General features: G+C 45.4%; 2 protein-coding genes across 2 annotated transcripts; both read right to left on the bottom strand.

Moving 5' to 3' along the window:
• Positions 1 to 402: 402 nt before the first annotated feature.
• Positions 403 to 6487, bottom strand: LOC128305146 (myrosinase 1-like). Its single transcript, XM_053042464.1, has 6 exons — positions 6174 to 6487; positions 2426 to 2645; positions 1775 to 2347; positions 1386 to 1697; positions 904 to 1142; positions 403 to 820 (listed from the first exon to the last, which is right to left on the bottom strand). The coding sequence occupies exons 1-6, from the start codon at positions 6224 to 6226 to the stop codon at positions 568 to 570; spliced, it is 1650 nt and encodes a 549-aa protein (XP_052898424.1). The 5' UTR covers positions 6227 to 6487; the 3' UTR covers positions 403 to 567.
• Positions 6488 to 12891: 6404 nt separating this feature from the next.
• On the bottom strand, positions 12892 to 26154 carry LOC128305926 (probable multidrug resistance-associated protein lethal(2)03659). The gene is made up of 8 exons (XM_053043568.1): positions 25955 to 26154; positions 18117 to 18460; positions 17471 to 18052; positions 15686 to 17393; positions 15289 to 15610; positions 14160 to 15208; positions 13822 to 13968; positions 12892 to 13750 (listed from the first exon to the last, which is right to left on the bottom strand). Exons 2-8 carry the CDS (start codon positions 18437 to 18439, stop codon positions 13703 to 13705), a joined length of 4179 nt encoding a protein of 1392 aa, XP_052899528.1. The 5' UTR covers positions 18440 to 18460; positions 25955 to 26154; the 3' UTR covers positions 12892 to 13702.
• Between the last annotated feature and the right edge of the window lie 563 nt (positions 26155 to 26717).

The following is a 26717-nucleotide window of genomic DNA, read 5'->3' as shown; positions in this document are numbered from 1 at the left end:
TAGCGGTTTGAAGGCTGTCCGGTTATTTAGTAGAACATCCTCTCTCTGTCTGTCCGACAACACACCACCACCGACCGATGCCTCTCGAGTCGCTATTAAGTAATCGTTATCAAGAACACCCATCAATAACAAAAAATCCACCTGACGCTTGATGGCATCAGAGTGCCATCACCGCAGGGTGCCACCTCACGTTGGGGTGAGTGCCTCGTATCGCATCTCTAATTTGTCAACTTTGGTTTTTGAATAATTAAAGCACGGCGCTGTCAGCTGTCCCTGCTCCGCACCGGTGCACATTGGCACAATTCCGCTGATGCATTGAAGCAACGACCTGAGGGTAATCTTGCGATAAGAACGACCCGGCGCACACAGATGTGTAATACTTTCACGTCTTTATTGGTAGCATTTTCGTTATCAATAGTCTAGCGTTTTATACCCTATCTAATTATCTCACAAGGCACAATGAGTCGCACGTTGCACGTACGCGGGGGTTCATAAATAAATCTCTTACAAGTACCATCGCTTCCACATCCATCCGGGGCTGGGGAGATCGTTTAACGCGCGTCTGCGTTAGCAGCACAGAACTTTGACTAGCGCACCAATGGAGGCCACCAGCAAGCACACCACCGGTACCGTAATGCTCAACCGATTGCTGCTCGACTGGTACGGGGACGGCGGTAGAATGAACACCTCCGGCGTAGGCCGGAAGCTCCAATCGATCTGATGCGTGCGGACGATGTTGGCGTACACCTTGGCGGAGGCTTTCGGTGTGCGTGTCCTGTTTGGGCTGCTAAAGTCGACATGGTACAGGCCAAACTTTTCGCTGTAAGAACCGCAGAGAAAACCAGATGTTAACTGAGCTGGACCACAAAGATGGGGAAAAAACCCCGGTAGGGGAATACTTACGTGTAGCCAGCCTTCCATTCGAAGCTATCCATGAGACTCCAAGCAATGTACATCTGAATGTTGCAGCCATCTTCCAACGCATCCATCACGGCCTCCAGGTACGAGTTGAAGTAGTCGATACGCTTCACATCGTTCGTCCCGCCAAGATCGCTCACACCGTTCTCCGTAATGTACACCGTCGGATTGCTGTACTCGCGCCGAATCCAGTTCAGAAGCTTGTTCATGCCGGACGGTACAACCTACCGGATGCAGCACAAACGGCAAAAATGATGTCGAGTTAGATATGATCGGTATGTGCCACATTACCCAAGCCCTCCATGCAAACAAACAATGTCACTCCGGTGTCCGGTTCATTATACGTGGGGCGAGTTGCAAACTAATTGCAGTCATTAATCTTACAAGCCGTGGGCCTTCACTCGCAACCAAAGCCCACCATCGCAAGTAATCAGCACTACGGTTTGGATCTACTCGGAGCTACTTACATGCAACCAGAAGGAACCACTCTTTGGCCATTCAGGATCGACGGACTCTACCACGCCCATATCGTGGTTGAAGGACGGCACCGGGAAGTTGGCCGAATTGTTGCGATCGTTTTTCCGCACCAGCACGCTCGTGTACGAGTTAATGCCGAAGAAGTCCGCCGTACCCTTGATGCGTTCGATCTCCTCCTTGGTGAAGGTTGGCAGTCGTGACTTGGTGTAGCCCTGCTGACGACTCATCGCACCAACGCGATCGATCATAATCTGCGGATAGTTGCCCGTCTCGGAGAAGATTGGATGTCCGAACCAGCCAACCTGTAGTCGAAAGAATGGGCAATTTAACACATTCTGTTCTGAGCTAGTGAGAGGAGTAGGATTGGTTGACTACTTACATAGAATTGGGCCGCAATTTCCGAAGCCATACGATCGTCCTCACTGTTGGTGGCCGGTTCTGGCCAGGATGTGTCGAGCGTAATACCAATCTTGCCCTGCTGCTTCGGTTGGAAGATTCTTCGATACATGTGAACCGTTTCGGCATGGGCCTTCAGCAGATTGTGTCCACACAGGTACGATGCAATGCCCGGATAGTTCAGGGCTGGCGCCATAAAGTCCACACCGTAGCCATGCTCACACACATGCCACGGTTCGTTGATGGTAGTCCAAATCTTTACCCGATCACCAAACTGCTCAAACGCAACTTTAGCGTACTCCTGGAAGTATCCGATGATTTCGGGATTGTTCCAACCGCCCAGCTGCTGGAAACGATGCGGAAGATCCCAGTGGTAAAGCGTCACCATGGGTGTAATGTTGTACTTGATGAGCTCGTCGATCAGATTGCTGTAATAAGCGATGCCCGCCTTGCTGACACTGTTCAGGAACCCGTTCGGCAAGATACGCGGCCAGGAGAGTGAAAACCGATACACATCCACCCCAAGCTCCCGCACCATCTGGACGTCTCTCCGCCACTGTGTGTGCATCGTGAGAATTCAGAATTAAATTTCCGATTGAATTGCATCACACCGCAGAAAGAGCCGCATACTTACATTGTGATAGCTATCCGAGCTAACGTCTCCATTGCTTTCGTCTGCAATCTTTTCCGGATGTCGGTGCGTCATCCGGTCCCAGATTGATTCACCCTTGCCGCTTGCATTCCAACCGCCCTCGATCTGGTACGCGGAGCTGCCAACTCCGAAGCGAAAATCGGACGGAAAGCGTCTCGCAAATCTGCCCTCTACTGCCGGCGTCAGCGCAATCAGGGCGAGTCTGTGTTGTGGAGTGGAATGTAAAAGCGGAAGCGTATGTTAAAGTGCATGCATGCAACAGCCACTAACGACAGGGCAGGTTAACGAGATTGAAGTGTCTGGCCTAGCAGATAGCAGGCCCTTCTAAACGCAGCACAAAACAAACAAAACATCTATCCGTCCGTTTGACAAGCGCGTTAATTGCCACCTGCGCCTACTAAACGCTGTCAACCGATCAATTATCGATCCGGTACACTAGAAGACTAGGCCGGGTCCGCATGGGGGCCAATAAAATTACTCACGCAAAAACCTTCCGGGCCCGGCACATGAGAGATCTGAGCGTTAAGTTGTATCCTCGGTTGTCTCCTGGGACCGGATCGGTGCGAATATTGGGGCTACAGAGTCTGTTGAACAACATTTGCATTCCCTCCCGTACACTGTTGTGGAGCGGGTGCGTTTAGATACCCGTATTGCGTGAGCGGGTGGTTAGCGATAAATTTAAAAACCAAATCAACCCAAACTCCACAGGTTATCCGTTTGACCAAGCGGGTTTCGTAGACCACTTGCTGGGTGGTAACAGGTGTACCGTCAGTAGCTGTTTCATTAAATCTTTGTCCTACTGGGGAATAATTGATAAAGGTACTACCAGTCACAACAGGTTGCTGCTGGAGTGGACAGTAATAGCAAGTGCGTTGGACAAGCGATGAGTGACGCGTTCTAAATTAAATTATCGCACAGAAGGTTGCTGTCAGCTTCAGCATGATCGATCGTTGGTTAATGGTTCCTTGTTGGTAGTAGCTCAAAGGATGGATGATCGCCAATTTAAAAAGGTTTGTGTGCGATATTTACATCATGAAGTCTATATATTAGATTTATACACTGATCTCTTGAAGTTTAAGTACAAAAAAATTCCTTAAAGCACATCTTTTAAATTCACTTCTCTAATAGGACGACATTATGGACAATTATAGACAGCCGACATTCCTTCTGAAGATGCTTCCCATTAAAGTCACTCAATAACTACCAGAAAGCATCACGATCAACTGTCTAGAGCATTCCTAATTAGACATGAGCTGAGATTGCCATCTTTCATGTTTATGTAACTTAATGTCGTTTAACCACGATCACGATCGTACGCGTGTTTTTGATCGTTAGGGATGATGCAACAGGAGGGTCAGCAGTATCCGGTAGGTATTGAACGTGTATGATGTGATTATTTTTTTTGTTAACCTCAATCTCTTCTTTAGTAGGTCACTCTTACGGGTGTTAATTCGCGAACACAGACGTCGCGATGTCGATAGCTTAAGGTGCTAAAAATGTGATTTTTTGTGAGATTAAAAGTGAATTTAGTTCTCACATTGTTATGTCTTAATGATGCTGTTTGCTTTTTATACAAGTATGCAAAAAACGGAAAAAAATCATTAATTTTAGTGTCTTTTTTTTTGAAAACTTGTTCAAAATATCATTGAGCAACATTTAAGCCAGTCAGCTTTAAATTTCGTACTTCAGAAAAAAAACATGTCCGCGATAAACTTAACCAAGTACATCAGTAACAGAACAGTTTTCAATTTATGATCTACATGATTTTTACCTTGCGGTATATCGACATAACCTGCTTTTGCGTCCGAGATGTAACACCATCAACGCAAGGTGAGTCGAAACCTGTTCGGTTTGGTTAAGATTATTGGCATATTTTTATGTCTTTTCGTGCAACAAAACAACCACTCGATAGCTGCTTGAACTTCACGAAGCCCGGGGCAAGCTGTTTAAATATGCACCTTAATCATAATCATTCTCGAAACGACAAAAAATTCTTACTCCTTTTTTTACTAACGTATCTGCCGTAATCTGCCACCTAAATAATCCATCATAATATTTATTTCGCTTCTCATCATGCTTCAAAGATGGTTCATTAAAGCCGTTTGCACCAAAAATCCATTCGTACGCTTGTGTCGAAAAATCCAATCGATACCAATTACACCGATCGGTAATTATTGATTATCGTTTCTCCACAAAACGTCCGGTCCGGTATCAGGGTTTTCGCAATTGAATTACTTCTCACCTTGCTGGCAGCACCACAAGCCCCCCCTCCGGGCGCACCCCTAACCCACCTTGCCTTGGTAAGTGATTAATGGAACGGGAGCGAGGGGTTGGACGTATAATTGAATAAAGCAAAAACATGCAATCGATTGCTGTACCAATTGGTCTGCTTACATGTTTGCACAACATTGTGTGGTGTTAGGAATGGTGGCAGGTATATGTGGACGGGGCTGGGGCCGGGAAGCTCGTCGAATTCCACCATCCGCATGCTAAACCTTGGGCAAGGTGACAAAGCCTCCTAATGGGTTGCTTCGCGCCTATGTTACGCGGACCCTGAACCTGACATCTGATGTGAAGCGGAGTGCCGTCCACCAGTGGTGCGGTGGAGGTGAGACACATTTATTCTACGGCTCAACCCCATTTGACGGAAGGCTTTACGCTATAAGATGTCACCTGTATCTGCAATTTCCATCACCGATTAATGTGTAGCGTAAGGTCGAAAGTGGGGAATTCCGTTTTTTTTGTTTAATCCACAGATCGCTCGCATCGGATCGGTAATTGATTTGTTTACTCCTCTTCGCTTGCGCGGTTGTTAAAATGTCCGTTAAGACAACATAGTAATAGCCGCTGATCGTCTGGAGGAGACTAATTAAAGACCAACACACAAGATCACATACTTCTGAGACGATCGGGGAATCCCTCAGTTTGTGTGTATCGGAACTCAATTAAGAAATCCTCAATATCTCAAAGCAACTCTCCGCAGGAAGTCCCCCTTGCTTATATTCATCGCAGTGGAATATTACACTCCAATAATGGGAGACATTCTGTTTTCGCTTTGCTTTTAACTTATCGGTGAAAGGCAAACACACTCTCGGACGGAACCGCACCGAGCCGAATGTTTGGTCGCCGGATCAAAGGTGTGCTGTTTTGGGGTGGTTTTATTTTTTGTATCGGGAATTAAATCATTTACGAAGTTTGCGGACGTTGGGCGGTTGGATTCACGCTTCAATGATTCCGACTGCTAATAAAACCACAATAAACACCGACTGCACTTCGATTTGAAATTCAATGAGAGTGTGTGTTCCGATTGAAGCATTATTGCAGCAGATATTTTAATGTCTATTTAGAACTTCAAACCAGATAAAACGCAAGGCATTTAGCGCACTTTAGCGTGACTATAATTTATCGAATTTTTGTATGCGTTGTTGTCTGTTTCTTGCTTCATAAATCAATAACCAAAAGTGCGCTTTAACACGAAACCTGCAAGACAAGATCACGAGAGATCATGGTCAACGCACGGCATTCAAAAATCCCGCCTCCACCGTTGATCACCCGTCGATCTCTCCAAACATTCGCGAGTGCGTTCGCCACAGCACATACGCGCATGATGCTGCTGCTGTGCTTGACTCCATTTCCGACGTGCACGTACGCACCGGCGTACCACTGGAAAACCCTCAAATTCTATTCATTTGCAAAGCCCCATCATCAATGGCCCCCCTTATACACTTACACTGCTACTAAAACACCTGGGAACACACGACGGCTACTACTGCAGGGTACCATTGTTGTGTGCTGTTCGTTTTATTCTCGCTTCTTTCGATTTGCTGTGTGACCCCAATCCGTTTCGACACGATTCACTGTACGCTTTGGGCCACACTCCGTAGAGGCTGTATGATTTGTAAACACCTGAACAAGTCTCTTTTTCTACACTCTCGCGTTCGGCTTGTAGTCCGCTGTAACTCGCACGCGCTAACCGACCAGACGCACTGGTTTCACGTTCCGCGGGAGGTAACTATCTTCAATGGATCACCGATCACACCTTGCTACCCCAAAAAACAAAAACCCCCGAATGATAAAAACACAACTACAACACCCCGCCAGACGTGACACAGAGACCGCCCGCTCTCGATGTTGTGCGTTACCGTACGTGCCCTGTTCGGGTGAGCAAAGAGACTAACCGATCGCAGCCTCCGGTGGCTCGTATTTATATGTTGTTGGGCTGGTTTTGTCGTGCGGTTCGGTCGCGCTGGAAAAACCAGAATGCGCCGGTTACGCGACCGAACCGCACAATGTTCGGTACCACTACCACCCACTGCCGGCGCAAAAGGTGTACGAGGCGCGCGCCACCTGCGCTTGAGCGGTTCGGTTAGGTCCGCTAGCCGAAAAGCGAAGGGTCGACCAACCTGCGCGCCACGGACGTACGGACACGGATGATTAATCTTCTCACGCTTACCATTATCCTCCAAGAAATTCCCCCGCGTGGATAATGGTGTGGAACCTAATGCTCTCCTTCGCTTCCTGTGTCCTGTGTGGCCACAATCGAATTACCGGATTTTCCCCCAAGATTTGTTGTGCTTGAGTCTTCATGCGACACGCGCCTCTAGAGTTACGGCGCAGTACACGATAATTGTGATCAATTTTTGGTTTGCGGAGGTCAACGGACCACCGCCCGTGTAGGTCCCAAAAACTGTGGTCACTTTAAAGCAAGCCGGAATCCTTCCTTCCCTTTTATTACACCATCCCTGACAACGTAAATCTCCGCCAACGGAAATTACGATGCAACCTTCTCGTACTGCTGGCGTCCTTCGGGCACGAGTCTGTGTGTGTTTTTTTTATGTTGCTCTACAACCGACGCTTGTTGGACGATTTGATAGCCTTCAAGCAGTTTGCTGTTTGTCATAAGTTTTGCCCACCCGTGCTGACAAATGATTTGCGCGCGCTGATGCTAAGAATGCGATAAGCTACTCCGTCCCACCGGTGGGAACTGTGCTTAATTGAGCGAGCTCACTCATCCCGCACGCCGGTCCGGTCTTGCGGGCGGTAGAGCTTTAATAGATCGCACGAACCTCACGTACGCTAGGCTCTATCAGCCAGTTAAGTTAGCGCGATCGTCCAGCCAGAATCCGAGATCGAAACTATCGCTACCAGGTAAAATACGCGAAGACATTAATATCCAATTTGGAGGCTTCACAAAGAATTAGGCTAATTAGAATCAAAACTGTGTCTAATTTGAATCGTTTTGTTTCGTGCTGGGCGAAGCGATGTGCACCGAATGAAGGTTGTGTGTGATCTTCTTCACTCTAAGGCTAAAGGTTTTAAGATCATGAAGAATTGGTTGGCGCCTTATTCTAAGTCCTTCAAGTAGAGATCATCGTAATCGTTGTGTTTTGTTTGATTAGTACAGCTTTTAATCAGAACACCTTTTAATAGTCGAATCCATTGTGTTTTTCTTAAAGGCACGCATAAATACTTCTGATTGAGATGCTTCTTGTAAGCAGCCCCAAGCAATGTTGATTCTGCAAAGAAATCTGTTGGAACTAGAGAACTAGTGTTGAGAGTCGAAAATGGGTCTAATATACCGAACGATGTGGTTTGATCTCGACCAATCTTTCATAGACCACTTTCCGACTACGGGTAAATTAAGTCACAGAATATCAGAAATGGCAGGCCTAGACCTCTTGAGGTTGTTATGTCGATAAAGAAGAATCTTTCATAGCAAAACCTGGACTTTACAGAGTTCATAATACAAACATTACATTACTCAAGAAGATGGAATAATAATTGACTCATCCCATCATTCCCAACATTCCAGCTTCTAAGTAGACATATCAAAGATGATGCTTTTAATCTCTGGAAACTTTTGCAACATCTTCTTCCACTTGCTGGAATTCCCAAACTGTAAGCAAACGATGGGCTATCTATGGACACGCTGCACACAGTTAATCCACCACGTCTAATCAGATTTCTGGTTTACCGAGGTGTGGACTTGTTAATTGTTAATTCGTGCGTCACACCGCGTGACAATTAGCATTGTAAAAAATCCCCAGAAATTGTGTCCACTCTCGGTGATATATTTGACAACAAGCAAAAGGGGTGTTCCCTCGATCGCGATGTTCCGAGTTTACACGGACCGCACTACATCTTAGCCGTGTCCGTTCGATGACATCTTAATGCAAGTAGAAGTGGTTCAATATGGAACTCCGCCACTCCGGAGAGTGCACTGTGCAAGTGTCTCACCCTGGGCTGGAAGTGATCGCGTTCGATCGCGGTGGCCGATCGATATCCGCCAACAGGTGGTAGTACGATTCGCTGGAAGCTATTTACATATCCTGGTGGCCGAGGGGTGTCGCTTTTTTTTAATCTACCCTACTCACCCACTATCGAAGAATTATTAATGCCACTTACTTCGTCCGCGGACACTAATTTTGCCGCCCCGCTGGGTAGCAGTAGAACCAGTAGACGTAGAATGATATCTTTATGCGAGCTCGCCGACTCGGTGCTCGATTTAAAGTCGATGCATGAGGCTTACCAGTTAAAAGGTTTGGTTTATGCGTGTGTTCGTTTAATTTGATTGTGTGTAATTTTTCATGTGCGCTATTTACATAATGGGACAGTTTCACCGTGACACCCCCGTACAACAGACGATTAGAGCTTTGTAAGATCGTCAGGAGGGGGTGGTTGTTATTTTTTTAGAATTGATAAACCCGAGGTGAAATCACACCAGGAAGTCCACTCATTATGCGCCCGGCAAACAGTGAGTGTGCCCAGAGCGCAGTGATGCAAAGATCACTACAATGCGTGCAAGACGTGTTCGTCTCATTAAAGTGCGTATGGCCGACAATAGCGTCGTAAATTGCTACACTTTATGCCACCAGCAATGCATTCCCATTCGAAACTCCCGAGGCTTTTTAAATGCTGTCAAACTAAATGCGGATTTCGACATCCCTTTCGGGGCACCCAACACAATCCTTTGTGCAATCACGAAGCCCAAGCCCCAAGGCATTCCGGATGACTGAAACTATTAGGTTGATTCATTTCGGTGCTACCTTCACCTTCGGATCATTACACAGTGATTAGGCGCCTAATCTGGTGGTGCTACATCTCAAAAAGCAAAACACGGAAACGAGATCCATAATCATAATCGATTTAATCTGACTGATTGTTAAATGGGTCACCGCACCTCACGAGTCACCCTCTTCTGTTCGAATAAATCATCGCCATTAAGGTAACAGGATCTCACCCTCTCCACTGTTTGCCGTGCTGTGCAATTTCATTTCTAATCCTGGCCACGCACCAACTTCCTACCTTTCAACGAAAACATTACCGTAAACCAAGGTCGTTTGCACAAATCCGCAAACTATTGCCGATGCTGCCAAGCATAAAGTACATTAACAGCTTTAACATTCCAAAGCACCCGCAAGATCGTACAATCACACGAATCCGATTAAACTCGAATATGCTCGTAAAGTGTCAATACCAGGCTGATCGTTTTATGATTATATACGCTGGGTCATATAAATAGATTTTTTTTCCTCACTGTCATGCTCTTAACCCACCTTTCGCATAATAACCCGCTAAACAGTGTTGATCCAGACGAGTCGAGTGACCAGATGCAATTATTGGCTAGAGAGAAGAAACTGCCATTTTCCGGTATGAAACCGATATTAAACGGCATCGAGCCGAGTGCGTTTGTTTTACACCGCACAAGCTTTACTACGCCTTCATAAAGTGCAGGCGTACAGCTTTATGTAAAATTAATGATAAAACCCCATTTACGAGAACACATTGACGAGGTAATTGATTTGATTGAAAAGAATTTGAATGATTGTAACCATTATGGTGCAGCTCTTTATGTGCCGTATCTCTTCAAGTACCTTCACCTTTGAGGGCCTCTTACATCTGCAAAAGCATACAACATAGTTCTACATTGGAGGAAACAACAAAACGACAAAGATGTAAATCGTTAAACGATCGCAAAACACATTAATTGCAGATCACTCTATCCTCGCAAGCCAACTGGCTCTTTGTCGTAAAAAGCTCTTCAAGGTCGATACATTTCTTATCAATTCACACGGTGGCAGCCCTTTTTAATGCGCTCCAGCCCCAACAGCAACATTCCACACTCACCTGCCATTAAAAACGCCGGGAAGAGGGCAACGCGTATTTCCCGCACTATTGCAGTTGTTCCACCAACCGGTGTTGTTGTTGATCGGTCTAAAGTACCTGCGATCGTTCAGCATGGACCGGTTGCTGCGGTTGGATATTTCCTGCGGCTTTGAACTTCCCAAAACCGAACCATCCATTTCGTCTGGAAGTTCGTCTGAAAGTGGGCAGGAAAATTTGAATTAGCTGCGGTATGTTATGAGCGTCCCAAAACTTGTGTGACTCACCGGTATCTGCCGAGTTGACTGAACTGCCCAGATGTCGTCGCAGTTGACGCGCTACAACATTGACATTGACCATCGGCGGTGTTTTGCTTGCAAATAAAGGAAACGATCTGCATTTTTTCCCTCCACCGTCGTTCAAAAAACCAGGAAGAGAGTAGAAGCTTGCCAAAATGACACAACACTGTTAAACTGATGGCTGCACCTGTAGCGATAAAGAAGGAGAAAAAAATAAAATGTAATTAATATGTTCACCTTAACTGAATATGATTAAGCCGAAACAGCGCAGCATAGCTTACAGCGAACGCGTAATGGTTATAATTACACAGCAATTATGTCCATCAACTTGATTCGCCATTCTGACCGAAGCCGTTTCGCTGTCGGTTACGATGGACATGCTTCTCGTACCTGTGAGAACATATTCTGGCTGGGTGTGTCCGAACGAGACTCCGCGATTCTTTGGGAATCGAAAGGTTTTTGAGTTTTATTTAAAACGCAGTGACGTCATTGGTACCAGCGTAAGATAGAACAATTAAAATTATCACAGTATTGTAACCTGTTCTTTGTGTGGCGGCACTTTACAATAAATCACCCATTACAATAATGCGCACGCCTTTAAGCGAGCCGACATGTGCGATAATTAAAAGAAAGCAAATTTCAAAGATGACTTGATGGTTAACACATCATGAACGAAACAAAAACGATCAGAAGGAGATGTGAAACAAACAAAATGTTTGTTGTAACATGTGAAACATTTCACATGAATAGATCAAGACATGAGCAAGCTTATCGAACATGTCGGCGAAATCTTGTTCCGATTTGTAATTCATTCTGTGTCGTGTTCGTGTCCACCTTGCCCCTGCCTAATTATCTTCGCACATGTATCGATGTAAACAACCTCCAGATTACCCAGCTGCTTGACACTACCTCAACAAAAATTCCTATAGCCCACCAACCACCGTGTGCCATAACTGCCGAGTGGGGCAATTGCACACACAAAAAATAACCAACTTCACACTTTCGGTAGCATAACGGAGTGACAACAAGCGGGGTCATGAAACGAAACGCTCCCCCCCCCCTTCGGAAGTGGATGGAAGAGATGAAGTGAAAGGGAAGCCGGGCTTTAAGGTCATGCTGGTTCCGTTTTTTTGCTTTTCACAAATCGAGTTCACATCTCACGCGTGTCTGTGAATCAAATACGCGCATAAACATTGTGTCATTCGCGAAATTGGTTTAGGCATGTGCGATCGAACTTCCGCCGCGTCGGTAATCAATTGCGGGTTTGCGGGCCAGTTTCTATTTCAAGCTCGTTCCGAGTGGTTAATAATAGTGGTTCACACATATCGAGAATTCGCACCGCACCAGAAGAAGCAGCTTCCAAACAGGAAGGGCACATTATAAATCTTCCGCTCAAGGATATTCTCAAGTGTGTGTACGTAAAAGCGCACAAGAAACAAGTCAATGTACGCATAAACTGTCTCATTAAAGTACAAAACGCGCAAAACGGTTGGGATATGTTTGACGGGACGTAAAGGCGACGTTTTACGTCACTGTGCGATCCGAACTCGAAGCTTACGGACATGGACTATTAGTAACGGCACATTTCCTTCAAGCTCCAGCTTCAAGGACGGATGTAAACATTTCATCAACATTAATAGCGTCGTAAATTTGGGCTCTTTGGTGTATCTCGTCAAAATTGGGTTCTATTGAGGCTTTCGATAGGTATTTAAAATATTAAGCAGGAAATAGTTTCTACCTAAGCCAACTTCATCTCAAACATGGAGTATATAAAGGTGTAGTTTGGCCACAAACTAGTCGATTCTACTTCCGCTTAATAAAAGCTACATAAATGCTTGAAAACATCTTCAACATATCCCGCACACAATCACTAATTGTAATGCTATTTCTTTCGTCTGCTATATTGCAAAATAGTTGAAGTATATAATAATGCTATCTTTAACACGCTTCAATGTTCAATGCGCCACGATATTTATCAACATTTTGTTACACCGTGGTGTGACGAAGCCTTATTTTATGCTGCTACCTACACAGTTTGCTTTCATTAACATACTAATATACCACTTTTCGGAATGTTGATGCAAACAGAACTACATTTTGAGGGCACCTGTGGTTATAACCGCTTCGCCACTCGCTCCGTTTGCTGGGATTGCCAGCAATGAGCTGTGTAAATATGATTTATTTGATCATTGGAACATGTCCGCTCGTTTGCTACTGTGTTTTTGTTTTTTTGTTGTTGCTGCTTCGCACATAGATCGAATAACTTAAGCACTAATTCTACGGTGTTCGCTGAGACGTGTTGCTGAAGGCACCAAATGAGTGAACAAAACTACACACGCAAAAAAAAATACAGCCAACACAACACATCCGGCACCTTTTGTTTCTTTTACACTTTTAAATACAAATATCTCAAACGCTCGACACAATAAACTTTCAGTAGTAACTGCTTTCTTAAATCAGTTTCTGCGTGCAATAGTAAGGCTGCATCTAAGATCCGGATGTGTCTAAGGAGTTTCCTGCTACCATCCACTTAACAATTTAAAACAACTACCATATGCACAAACCATATTGCTTAGCTTACAAATACACCTAATAATCAGCATGTGCCACCTAGATGAGGACGTGTTTGCTTACACGATAACTACACTAAGGACAGATTTTGTTCGAAATGATTACTTATTACTTTAAGTAAAGGCCACTTTTTAAGCACGAGGTATTAACACACGCCTCCCGGTGAGCACCACATATTAACGCTCCACAATCGTTACGGGTACTTGTAAGAGATTCGCACGTTGGGAACTTGTATACATCTTACGAACTATCGCTACTGATGGCACCGGTACGATGCAGGAATCTATTATGTTGCTTCAGCCTCCTTTATTGGTTTAAGCTTCTGATTGTGAGACTGTGGAAGAGAACGAATGAGGGTTTTTTTTCAATAAAAATGCAATGCGTTGAAATTCAATCCCTTCTTACCTCCTCGGCGATCTTAAGCAGTGTGTTGAATGTACTCTTGCCCGTCTGTTTTACCATTCCGTAGAAAACTTTGGGGCCACCTTCGGTGGTTAACAGCTCGTACGGCGTACCGAACTCAACACAACGACCAGCGTCCATAACAAGTACCTGCACACACGGAAAGAGATATTAATAGAGAGACTCGTCAATAGGTGTATAATAGTGTTGGGGAATTATAATTCAGATTCAGAGAATTTAAATGAAAAAAAATCTAAAATCTCTGAAAAATCATCTTCTCAGGAGATTAATTAAGAATAACAGTACTGCACATACATGTACCGGTCGCATCTCACACTTACCTTATCTGAATCCATAACGGTGTTCAAACGGTGGGCTATCGTCAATACTGTACAGTCGTTGAATTTCTCCCGAATAGTCTGCTGGATCAGCTTATCCGTTTGCGGATCGACATTGGCCGTCGCTTCGTCCATTACCAGAATTTTGTTCTCGCGCAGAATGGCCCGTGCCAGGCAGACGAGCTGCCGCTGACCGACGCTAAAGTTACTGCCTCCCTCGTTAATCTTCGACGACAATCCGGACGGCAGCTCGTTTACTGCCTCCTCTAGCTTTACCTCCTTCAGCGCACGCCACAGCTTCTCGTCCGGGTACTCATCGAACGGATCGAGATTGTAGCGCAGCGTGCCCGAGAACAGCACCGGTTCCTGTGGTATGATCGAAAGCTTCGCACGCAAATCGTGCAGACCCATTTGGTTCGTGTCGCGCGCATCGATCAATATCGAACCACCGTTGTACGACAGCCGGAACAGTGCACTGATCAGGGATGATTTGCCCGCGCCCGTTCGCCCCACGATGCCAATCTTTTCACGTGGCTCAATTTCAAATTCCAAATCACGCAGCACCAGATCGCTGTCGGACTCGGGGCTGTAGCGTAGCGTTACCTTCTCGAAACGAATCCGTCCCTCCTGGGGCCACTCTTTCGGGGGTTTCTTGTCGACCGGTGCTTCCAGCGCCGGTTCTGGATCAACGTTATCGTATTCTACCACCCGCTCGACGGACGTCATCGTGTTCTCGAGCTCAGCCGATTGCCGCATTCCCCATTGCACCATACCGGTCATACCGAGCGCTTGCGTTATGGCCAAACCCACGTTACCGCCACTATCGCCACGAATGAAGAACGTTAGCGTGACGATCGCGATGTAGATCACACAGAACACATCCAGATAGAAGCCGAAAGCGCGCGATGTCGAGATGAACAGATAGAAGGCGGAACTGTGCAGGTCCTGGTGTGAGTCGAACTCATGCACGAGTACTTTTTCCGCACCGAAGGCACGGATTGTCGATAGACCGGAAAGCGATGCGGAGAGATGAGAGTAGATCGGAGATCGTGCTGTAAAATGGAAAAAAAAGTTTTAAAATTCGAACAGCTCTTTGTTGTTAGAAAACAATTTTAAGAAACATAATACGTACTAATTGCTTCTACTCGCTTAATGTTGCGTGATGTGAGTAGATAGAAGGCGCGCATAAAGTAAAATATAATTCCAATTATGACCGTCGGGATGAGATTGTACGGGTTGACGATCGCTACCACGACCACGATACCGATCAGGGAAAGAAAAATCTGTATTACGTCCACCGTCACACTCGGTAAGTACTCATCAATTTGGCCCATATCTTTCGAGAAGCGATTCAGGATACGGCCGGACGGATTCGTGTTAAAGAAGTACATCGAAGCACGCGTGATACCATTGAACATTGCGTCGTGGAGCTTGCGAGAAGCTTTCATTGCCGTCTGCAAAGAAACATTGATCGATTAATAAAATAAAAAGAAGAGAAAAAACGGACGCAGTGCAAAATCACCACCTACCCGGAAGAAAAACATGCTTCGCGTGAGTGTTATCACAACCGTGGCGACCGTTAGCGCTGTGAAGATGTAAATGTCAATATACCGATCCTCGTCCTCATCTCCTGTGGCAAACATTTGCCGAATTGCGGTAAAGAACATGGCAATACCACCCACTGTTGTCGCGGGCGTCGTTGGCGGTTCGAACGTGGTCGTAGCATTGAATCCATCCTCATCCGTCCCGTTGCTCAACGCACTAAACATTGCGCGACTTTCCTCACTAACGGCTGGAGCCCTTTCTTCTGCTTTGTTCACCCAATAGGTAAGAAAATAATCACCCCCGGAAGCGCTTAGCTGTGACAGCAAAAACATAAACAGAATCAACAGCACCACCACGTTGCCGCCACTCGCCCTAAAGTACGCCCGATACACATCATATCCAATCGAGCCTTCCTTTTGCCGTTCCTCCATCGCTTTCGTTTCCGGTCCATCACCATCGGCCACTGCCGAGTCCATGCTTGATTCACTGTTCTGCCGCTTGTACAGACTGCCCGATCGCTTGATCGACTCCGTATCGGTACTATCGTCCTCCTTGCCCGATGGTGCCGCCAGTAGCTGGGCAAAGTCCTGCCCACTTTCGCGCAGTTTATCGTACGTCCCGACCGCTTCCACCCGGCCGTGCATCATCACGACAATCTGATCCGCGTTCTGCAGATACTGCAGCTGGTGCGTAACCAGTATCACGATCTTGCCCCGCAGATAGTCGCGCATGCAGTGGTCAAACAGATGTCGGCCAACGTGCGAATCAACCGCGCTCAGTGGATCGTCCAGCAGGTAAACTTCCGCCCGCCGGTAGACGGCACGGGCGAGACTGATGCGTGCCTTCTGCCCACCGGACAGCGAAACCCCACGTTCACCGACGATCGTTTTATCGCCGTCCGAAAACAGATGAAAATCACGCTCGAGTGCGCACGTCTTTACCACCTGCTTGTAGCGTTCGCGTTCCATCGGTAAACCGAAAAGAATGTTCTGACGCACCGTACCGGAGAAGAGCCACGGTTCCTGCGAAGCGTAAGAGACATCTCCGTTCACCTTTATGCTGCCAGACTCCAGCGGCAACTCGCCAAGGATCGCATGGATCAAACTGGATTTGCCCGCACCAACCGGTCCAATGACGGCTACCAGTGTGCCAGGCTGTACGTGCAAATCCACCCCGTCCAACGTGTACTCGGTCGCTTTAGAGTCCCAGCGTGCTACCGCTTTCTCCACAATCACACCGGCATCGGACAGATGATTGCTTAACGCACTTTCCTTCAAACCGTCCGATTCCGAGTGGCGGATCAGTTTGCTGTTGGGTAACGCCAATGGGTCCGAGTTTGGTTTCTCCTCCAGATCGGACGATGACGACGATACATCCTTTCCATCAACCGCCACCATTGAGACGCCTTCCGCAGCCTCAATTTCCTCGTATTGCATGAATTTCTGAATACGGCGTACGGACACGAGCGCTTCCGCGAATTGACCGATACCTTGCGGGAAGAAGATGGTCATCGTTGTACGGAGAATGTTGTAATAGGCCGTGATGGCGAAGGCTTTCTCCGCAGTCACAACTTGACCCGCAAGTGCATATGCAACCAGACTGAGGAAGATCGATACGCGTGTCGTAAACATGATGAAGGACAGCAGAATACCACGGATGTATGATACGTAGCGAATCACTTTGATTTCCTTCCTGCAAGAGAACATAACAATAATGGATATTGAGTAATTCGCCATTAACCTTAATAAATTCTTATAAATAACACTTACTTTCTTGCCATCGCTACCAACGCGGCGAAAGGTTTCTCCCACGTGTACATCTTGATCACCTGAATACCCTGAATGATCTCGTTCATCAACCGCACACGCTCGTCCGTGCGCAGTGCCGTACGCAATCGCAGTTCCGACGTCTTCTTACCCAGGTACGCCTGCAGCGGTATAAACAGTAGCAAAAACAACACACCGTACACGGCCGAATAGCCGATCTCCCGGTACATCAGGTACGTTACAACCAGCGTCTCCAGTGGTCCAATCCACAGATAATGCACAAACAGTACGGCCAAATCCAACCGACCCACGTCATTCGAAAGCAGATTCACAACCTGCCCGGCCGTCGTGTCACCGAGAGCCGTCTTACTCAACCGAAGTGACTTGCGGTAGATCATGCTGCATGCAGCCACACGTAACTTCATGCCAAGGTGCAATTGGGACAGCATGTACGGGTGAATAAACAGAACGTTGATCGCACTGCACAGTACAACCGCACCCGCATACAGATACGCTTCCGTAAGATCGCCGGACTGTCGGGAATAGTATGCGACCAGTTTGCCCAGGAAAAATGGCTGCGTTACTCTGCAAATACAAAACAGACCGGTTAATTAAGAGCTCCTACAGCGCAAACAATCGTTCTACTTACTTGAAGAGCATCTCCAGCGTTAAAAGCACCAAGCCCAGCAATGCAATTTCCCACCCAAACACGCGGAATCCTGCGCGCAACAGTTTCGGTTTTCTGTTTTTCAACCGTGCCTGCTTCTGTTCGTTTTCCCATGCCTCGCACAACCGATTTCCGAGCCCGTCGGATTTGTGTTCGCGCAACGGTTGATACAGATCGTCCGTGTTCAGTTCCTTCTTGTAGCCCTTGAAAAAGATCGGTATCGTCCAGCCAAATATGATGTAGGAGAGAAAGTTGGCCTTTTGTCTCGGGCACGGGTCCCGGTCTTTTCGCTTTTGTGCTTCCATCGCGGGGAAGAGTTTATGTGGCTGTGGCAGTGAGAAAAAAAAAAACAAAACAAGAATCGTCAGTGATATTTGTTGAATCATGCACGCACTAAAATACACCCGCTGATAATGTGAACGGGGAATGTATGGAGACACTGATAGGGCGGCGAACAAGTGCAACATTAACAAACAACGCACAGATGATGATAAGCTACCGAGGATGCATTCTTTCTCCACAAAAATAAACGAATAACTGGTGTGTGCACCATGTGTTGTAGAACTTTGATATGAAACACGAGAGGCCATCCTGGGTTATCTCGTGTAAATGTGATTCACTAACAGTGCGGGATAGAGAAAGAACCTACAGAAACCGTTGAAAAGCTTAAGCAAGTGAACTTTTAAAAAATAAACACATTTTATCGTCCTATATTGTGCAACTGAGTACAAACAGCTATAAAAACAAATGTAAACAAACTTGCTGCCGGGACCACCGCCAGAACCGATCGCAGACCGGCTGATTCTGAAGGTCAAAATTAAGGTGAAGGTTCCACCGACCGCTAGTTTGGAGCACGTACACAAACGACTACGGACGACGTATGGTGTGTGTTTATTCGTGCGGAAACTTCACTTTTTGCTTCCGTTTTTTGCGGTTGTGTACAGGCCGTCGTCTACTGTCCAAACCGAAACCAAAACCCTTTGGAAAAAGCCGTTCACGGTCTATCGAACGCTCGTTTCGTTTGTTCTATAGACCAGCTTAGCGTTGCTCTGTGATCCTCTTTCGCTGCACGAAACGCAAACTCCAAAGAACCTTTTTCTTTAAAAACCCAATCTCCATACACGCAAGATCCTTGCCCGCGACGCAACCCTGTCCATCAGACGTCGTGTATAGAAGGTGCCTGCAGACGTGAAGAAGGTTGGGTATTTGTGTCTCGGTCACGTGCTCGATTGCCGGCTATGTAATCAGTTCTATGTAAGTCGTAAGCTTACATCAAGAAACAGAAGCCTCGCTCTGGAAGAAATGCAACGCGTTCGAGTACTTCCGGAGTACTTAGACGAGAGGGCAAGGTAGCAACTCACTTTACACTATAGACATAGCGGGACAACACTTGGGACCGTGATTCATCTTGATTCCATTTGAATAAATGAGCCAACCAAAGGGAGCCACTTCACCGCAATAGGCCAGATCCGTTGGATGCACTCTTCACGAAAACTGAGTATACTGATAAATACTACTTCGAATTAATGGATTTGTCTTATGGTGTGTAAAATCCGCTTATCGCCGCACGACAATCAATCCGCTAAGCGTTAAATCCCGAAGGGTTTTTACCCTGCAACGGTTCACAGCTGTATGCTGCTGATTCATGTTTCATTGAGCGATGGAATCATCTGTACCACACTACAGAGGCCATCGAAGTGCACGTGTAGTGTTTCAAAGTTTACGCTAGTGGGAGTGCTTTTTTTTTTGGGGCACCTGAAAAGACCTCTACACACACACAGAGAGAGAACTTTGCATTTGGGCAAAGTTTCCACACTAACAACAATGTCGATGTACAACACTCCCCCCCTTCCAAGCATTGGATGATTGATGTGACCCCAGCGCGAACTAAAGGCGGCATAACCTCAACATTGGCGGCACGAAACGAAACAAGTGCACCGTCCATTTGTCTGCATGTTATCGTCGACTTTAAATCGATTAGTGATCCTACCCCGGAAAGGACGGTTTCCCTGTCGGAAGAGCGAACGAAATGGGGTTCTGTTCTTTAAATAGATTTATAGGTTTGTAACTGTGTTTAAGTATTTAAAAAAAACTCCCCACCTTGCCTGAATAACAATCGATAAAAGGGGTAGTGTAAGTGAAATATGATACATCGATAGACGAGTGCAACCTGGGATGGATTATCTGCCCAAGGGACAGTGCATAGAGTTATAGCATTTTAGTTGAATGTTTCGGCTTAATTCTGTCGTATTTGTATCATGTGGGTTGTTGTTTTCGTTTTATTCGCAAACATCAATCAAAGTAAGCGGATATTCTAATGGATCAAGAGATGCACAGACTAGGCAGATACTGATCGTTAGTTTGTCAGCTTAAATGACTTCCAGCTTTTTGGCCAATAAATTGAATGTTCTATTGCTATCTGGCTAAGGGCCCGCCGTTTAAGAGACCTCGAATGAGTATACAGTCATTCGATTGTTGTTACTGGTGAAGGAGTTCTAACTAACATTCTGCTCAGAGCCTCCTAGGACCTTGATCTGCCATTGCACGGACTAGTGCATAAGCGTCCAACCAAGTACACTGAAGGTTAAGGATCGCTTGGACCAGCTCAAATTAGGTACCAATTCTGGGTGATGGGTCAACGTCACTAAACGATCACTTAACTATGGAGAAGTTTCAAACTTACTATCAAAACAAATGCTAAAACTGGGTCTAGTACATCATTAATGAATATTAGACATAGTCTAATAGTAGATCTTTACACAAGATGCTCACTTACTAACGAAAGTTATTTTAGACGGCTTTAGTTGTGTCCACATGAAAATCCGGGATTACCGGATATGAGAACGCATAAATTTTAAAAGGTGTTATCAACCAACACACAATTATAACACAAGTAGCAGTGGAATGCAAATCTCATTATCTCATGGTTTGCTATAATCTAACCGTCGTCCTATTAAATTGCAGAACAAACAAACTAAAAACGTAACGTCCACCCCCTGGTAGGCACTCCTCCGTATATTATCATGCTTATCTCGTGCTCCTTTGCGTGTGTAGTGTGTATCAACACGATTGCCTGATGCAAGATCCACACATAATGCAAACCAGGGCATAGCATAACATCATATCCCTACCACATGGGGCTTAATACCTCTTGCTGATTATACTCCGGATGAGCATTCATTGCAAGATTGAGGTTTTTTTTGGAATCCGACTGATAATGACACGAAGCGACACGATCCTACCGGGTCCGAGGGTGGGGTTAAGTGGCTAGTGTGAACGCAGCTGTTAAAATTAATCATACTCCTACTAATTAATCCCAATTTGTCGCAAATGAACCAAAAGTCCGCCGACCGAGAGTAGGTGGAGGTCAAAATGGCATAACTCATTAACGATTTTCTTTTACTCTCGGTTTTTTTTTTGCTCATCCGGCGGTCGAGATAAGGGTGCTTCGTCTAGTTCGTACGAGTACTTCCGCACACTGATAATTCGCCGATCCGACCACCCTGGGCCCTGTCGATGGATCATATTTCTAATGGCTGAACAAACTTTCCCGCTCTACGAGCGCTGTTCGCTGTTCGCTGTTTAGGGTCGTTTAGACGTACGCATTCTTCCAGGTGTGTAGTGTGGCTCAGGACTTCAGAACACAGGACCGAACAGGACTTCGGTAAACATCATTGTCAAATAGGGTGCAATTTCACGTGCATAATAAAGAACCATCTCGAGTGACTTGAAGTGCTGAAGTCCTCATGAAGTATCAAAAGATTAAACTTCCTGATACGAATCTCAATTGTTCTGACCAATTGTTGGCTTAGTGCGAAAACAAAACAATCGTACTGCGGAGACATTTTTCTTCAATGAACTGAGCGATCTTATCAGCAATCAAACCTTTGAAAAGATATTTCCGAATTTTACTAGTAAGCGCCACCACTCTTCTGTCCAATAAATGAACCCACTAAAAAGGCTCGTCTCACATCAACGATCGTCAAAACGTGCTCGTCAAAGATTGGCGTTACACAACATTAACTTCCGGCCGAATTTCATCACTGTTTGCAACAGCCTCAATAATTGTGCGCGATACATTTATCGTTGATCGGGTGTCACCATGCCGTGACATGTTTATTGTTTTAAGGTTACGTTCTAGAACTATCGTGCACTTATGCTACCAACTCTGGACACCAACACATGGACGAGGAGCCCTCGAAATTTGCATCATCTTCACATCTAAATGTTGACTCCCGTACGCATTGACTCCAGGCTGATTACTTTCGACTGCCGAAGCTGATAAAGCGTCTCGCCTGATTATGGAAACGATTATTCCAGAATATTGAGACAACACCTGCCAACAACCCCCAACATCCCCCTGAATGTTCCGATACGGAATGGGATGGTTTCGGCTGTGGTAACAATTAGAGAGCTACCTGATCATTCCATCGCCACACGCTGGGTGCTTTCCGTGTTATATGATCATGATATATACAGGGCACCGGCTACAGTTATCTCGTTATCTAGACGTGGGAGAAGCGTGCCAAAATGGAACTGTAAATGTGTTGGGCATTATAGCTGGAAAACACCACCTATGATAACGTATCGTTTTAACAACATTTGCGCTTACGGTACACGTTTTACGGTTTCGACCTCGTTCGATTTGCCACGCACTTGCACATTCTGTGCCTAGTTCTGTGGGGCTTGCATGCATTCGGTTCGTTGCATTCGTTGATTATGTGTGCAAGGCATAAGATTCAACACTGTATCATTGTGTCATCTGCCGCATTCCACAAGCGTTGGCAGGTTTGAACCAATTAATGTGGCGTGCGCGAGAGAACTGCGGGTTCCCGCGCCGATGGTTTATTGTTGTTGTGGCAATTTAAATTTCAATCATCTGTAGATTGACGAGCATCCAGAGTATCAACGCATTGGCATTAGAGAACCGCAAATCAATCCCGGGAAGATTTTGTGTGAAGATGTCGTCTTTATAATTTTTTTCGTTCAGTTATTCCACAAATAGCAAATATTACATTTTGATCTCATTCTTTTCAAGAAAAATAAATAATTTACAACAAAAATGTTTGAGTAGTACAAAAAGATTGAATAAAATCATCAATGAGCTTAACTTGTTGTTGGTGGGATCAAACTGGGATTGTGTATTGTGAGCCATGGACTTTTTATAGCAAACGCTCTAGACAGTTTAATTGTACGAAAGTAAAAAAGACATTATCAAAATAATATTACAGGAAGTCCAACAGACAAAAGGTCAGCAAATCCGATGCAGAAAGGAAGCAATCGCACGGTCTAGTAAACAAGTTCCGATGTGGGGTTTCAAGTGTCCCAAAAGTATGTCGCTGCTAGGCTAGCACAAGTGTTAGTTTATCATTTAATGCAAATATTCACTCGGAAGCAGGAAGCTTCGTGGCAAATGTGGTAGACTTTAATTGCTGATTCGTTTGTTTGAGGACACATTATCATACTGTTCCGCTCTCAACGAGCAGGCCAAATCGATAGGAAGAGTATCATACGAGAGAATCGGAAATGGTTTGCAATCTTTGGCCATGACAAAAGGAAGGACAGTTTCCTATTTTTTCCTCTTTCCTAACATCATTAGTATATACACAAAACGCGTGTAAACGCAAGAAATGAAGATGGTTCGGAATAAAATATTTCATATTTTTCCACTGAAAGATCTGATGGAGACTAGCAATGTACCTAAAATAGTAAGAAGCTTTCACCTAATCAATGTACGTATACATTCTATCAGTGGTACAATAACGAAAGCAAGCTTTATTTCCCTCATAATCTGAGCGCCACGCTTCACATCACATGATTTCATAAATTGCCACCGGAAAGAATAGCAATACAGCGGTAGTACTGTTAGCTCTCCATGCTTTTCATCGTACCTGGCTTGCAATACATCAGTCACGTTTTAGGGTCAGAGATGTCAAACTCATCCATCGACAAAAGATTCTTTCTCGGGTTGTGGATTTTTTTGAATGGATGTAGAATACCGATCAGGCACTGTCGCCCGTCAGCGCATAGAGTACGTATAGCATCCATTGCCCTTGCACAAATGCCTGACCGAATATCTCCACTAGCAGAGAAGGCTCCTTGGAGATCCATGATCTTTGGATAGTGGCAGTTAGGCCCTCTTTGCAATTGGGCTCTTAGGGCTTTGCAGTTAGTGTAGGTTATTGGTGGTCGTGGTCCCTCGATGTCACCCGCGGCCGCATAGAAAACATAGAGATTATCGTGCCTACCTCTCCCACAAAACTCTCCAAATAATTACTTATTATTATTAAAAAAGCAACTCTCCAAAAAATGCAATATTTGACAATTTCTTCATATAAATTAGAAAAGCATTCCAAAGAGTATTCCATTCTACTTTGTCACTTGACATACTAAAACCTTTACTGGACTAATTTACAAAAAAAAATCAACCGAGTACACTCGAAGGCTAAGGGACTCTTCGCCGGTTTGGAGAAGGAAATGTCTCCCATCATGCATCAGTTACACTTAATGGCCATTTGGTCTGGCCGTCCTTCTCTGCCTCTTTATCGGCACAACTTCCTAAAGAGGTCTAAGCCAGTCAGGTTTGGATTTCTTCGACATTATTAACCCGTAACGAGATAGTCAGTTCTGTCAAAATTTTGCACAATTTGAGTCAAACCACCATCGCTAGCATGAGTTTGACAACACTGGATTGGAAGTTCTTCCCTTCACGTTGTTCGATACGGTGTTTGTATCGCACTATTCAAACGATGTATAATTGCAAACACCAAAAGGGCCATTAGGGAAACATTATTCAATATCATCGCCTCCAGCACACCTGTTCCGAGCAGACTGGCCTGGAGGGCGTATAAACGATGAAACTGTTGACGGATACGGTACAAATGGATCGTACGCTTGTGGCATGACTTGCGCTTGACCAGCAAAAACACATGGTGTGAATTATTGGAGATGGTAGGAAGTTCCCATGCATCAACAACGATCGCGACTGATGACAAGATCATCAACGTCTGCCACAAGATCCAAGAAGCTGATACTTTGTTTAATGATTCGTAGCTAGTGAGTAGGCCTTGAAATGCTACTGTAGAAAATGTTGCTCTTTAACCGACCGATTAGAAGAGCTTCCCTTTTTATCAGCCCTTTTTACATCTGCGAGTGTATTTATGTAATACATGCTCGGTTGAACTGCACTAGCGAATTACACACACGCCGTACGTACATTGTCCTCAATTTCGCACGTACAAACACAGCTCCGCCGATCTATCTTTATATTCTCACGCTAACGTACCACAAAACAAACTAAAACTGGGGATTCCTTTGATTTCCGTACATCGCCTCTAGTGCAGTGCCACTTCCGATCGGAACGAGCTTAGGGGTTGGAAACCACCGGGCTGGTATTTACCGGGCTGACAGAAGTGTGTGTGTTTTACGTCCGAGGCACAGGTAAGTTAGGTTAAAGTCCGGCAAATGAAAGACGCCGCCACATTCCCAAGCGATTAACGAGCGACGCCGCACCGCGTAATGGTGTATCCAATGTATTGTACCGCAGGACACACGTTCTAAGCTGTTGCCAACGTTACGGTTGAAACATTTTTTGGCTTGTTTTGTCCCCTTCAAAAGATACATCCGAACTTCAGCAACGCTGTCGGCAATGGATAGTTCTAGAACAAATGCGATCGCTTTCCCTTTTTTAGCTTTTTTTCCGGTTTGACACACTAACTTTCGGTTCGGTTTCCGATGGCGCCGATTAGGGCACGTTCATTTTGTCGTGTAATTTCCTCAACGATACACTTTTACATCCACATGTTTCCACCCAAACTCACCTATCAAACGCTAATCGCGATCGGCGTAATGCGGGAACGAATGCTAACGCACGTACGAAAAAAGATTTTATCCACTCTCCACGTTATTGCTAGTTTGCTTCCCTGTTGTTTTTTTTTTCGTGTGTTCAACAATTTCACAACAAATCACAGCTGATGCGACGATGCTACTCAATACACAACACAATCACTTGGAACGCATACAGATGTATACACAGCCCGGCATGGCACCTATGTTTTCTCACTACATTATTTGATTATTCAGCATAATTGGATTCGGACACCGCTGGCTGGCCTGAATTGTTTTGCTGCTGCTGCTGCTGCTGCTGCCGTACCGCACCGGCAAACAACGGACCGATAATGAATGAACCTAGAAGTCAGAATTCGTATATATGAGCGGCGTCGTAATTCACCACGCACCACTTCACCACCAGTGGTATTAAGCTCACTTTACACCAAGCGCAATCAGTCAGCTGTCAAATATTTGCGCTTTGTGCTGACATGGAAAGGATCTGCAACCGTGTCATTGAAAAGTGTTGTTTGGAAGACGACTGTAGATCAAGAAAAGCAACAATGGTGTAATGAAGTGGAAAACGTATTGCTGTTGTATTTCTTCATCATCAAACCGCGTTAAATGCGCAAAATTGATGGTGTACAACCCGGTAATCGTTTTGATGTACATGCAGTCTCCGGGATACGCGGATTCGGAGATACACGGTTTTTGAAAACTTGACAGATGAGCTAGTTTATAGCACAAAATTTAAGC

This window comes from Anopheles moucheti, chromosome 3 (genome assembly GCF_943734755.1).
Source record: "Anopheles moucheti chromosome 3, idAnoMoucSN_F20_07, whole genome shotgun sequence".
Classification (NCBI taxonomy): domain Eukaryota; kingdom Metazoa; phylum Arthropoda; class Insecta; order Diptera; family Culicidae; genus Anopheles; species Anopheles moucheti.
Note: the sequence above shows the minus strand (reverse complement) of the source record. Positions and strands in the feature narration are given on the sequence as shown.

Excerpts from the sequence above, each read along its gene's own strand:
- LOC128305926 (XM_053043568.1), bottom strand. The coding sequence starts at position 18,439 with ATGGAAGCACAAAAGCGAAAAGACCGGGACCCGTGCCCGAGACAAAAG. Across the intron at positions 17,394-17,470 it reads TTGGTAGCGATGGCAAGAAA|GAAGGAAATCAAAGTGATTC; the intron begins GTAAGTGTTATT and ends GTTCTCTTGCAG. Across the intron at positions 15,209-15,288 it reads TAAGCGAGTAGAAGCAATTA|CACGATCTCCGATCTACTCT; the intron begins GTACGTATTATG and ends TCCATTTTACAG.
- LOC128305146 (XM_053042464.1), bottom strand. The coding sequence starts at position 6,226 with ATGGTACCCTGCAGTAGTAGCCGTCGTGTGTTCCCAGGTGTTTTAGTA. Across the intron at positions 2,646-6,173 it reads CCAGGTGTTTTAGTAGCAGT|ACTCGCCCTGATTGCGCTGA; the intron begins GTAAGTGTATAA and ends TCCACAACACAG. Across the intron at positions 2,348-2,425 it reads GCTCGGATAGCTATCACAAT|TGGCGGAGAGACGTCCAGAT; the intron begins GTAAGTATGCGG and ends ATGCACACACAG.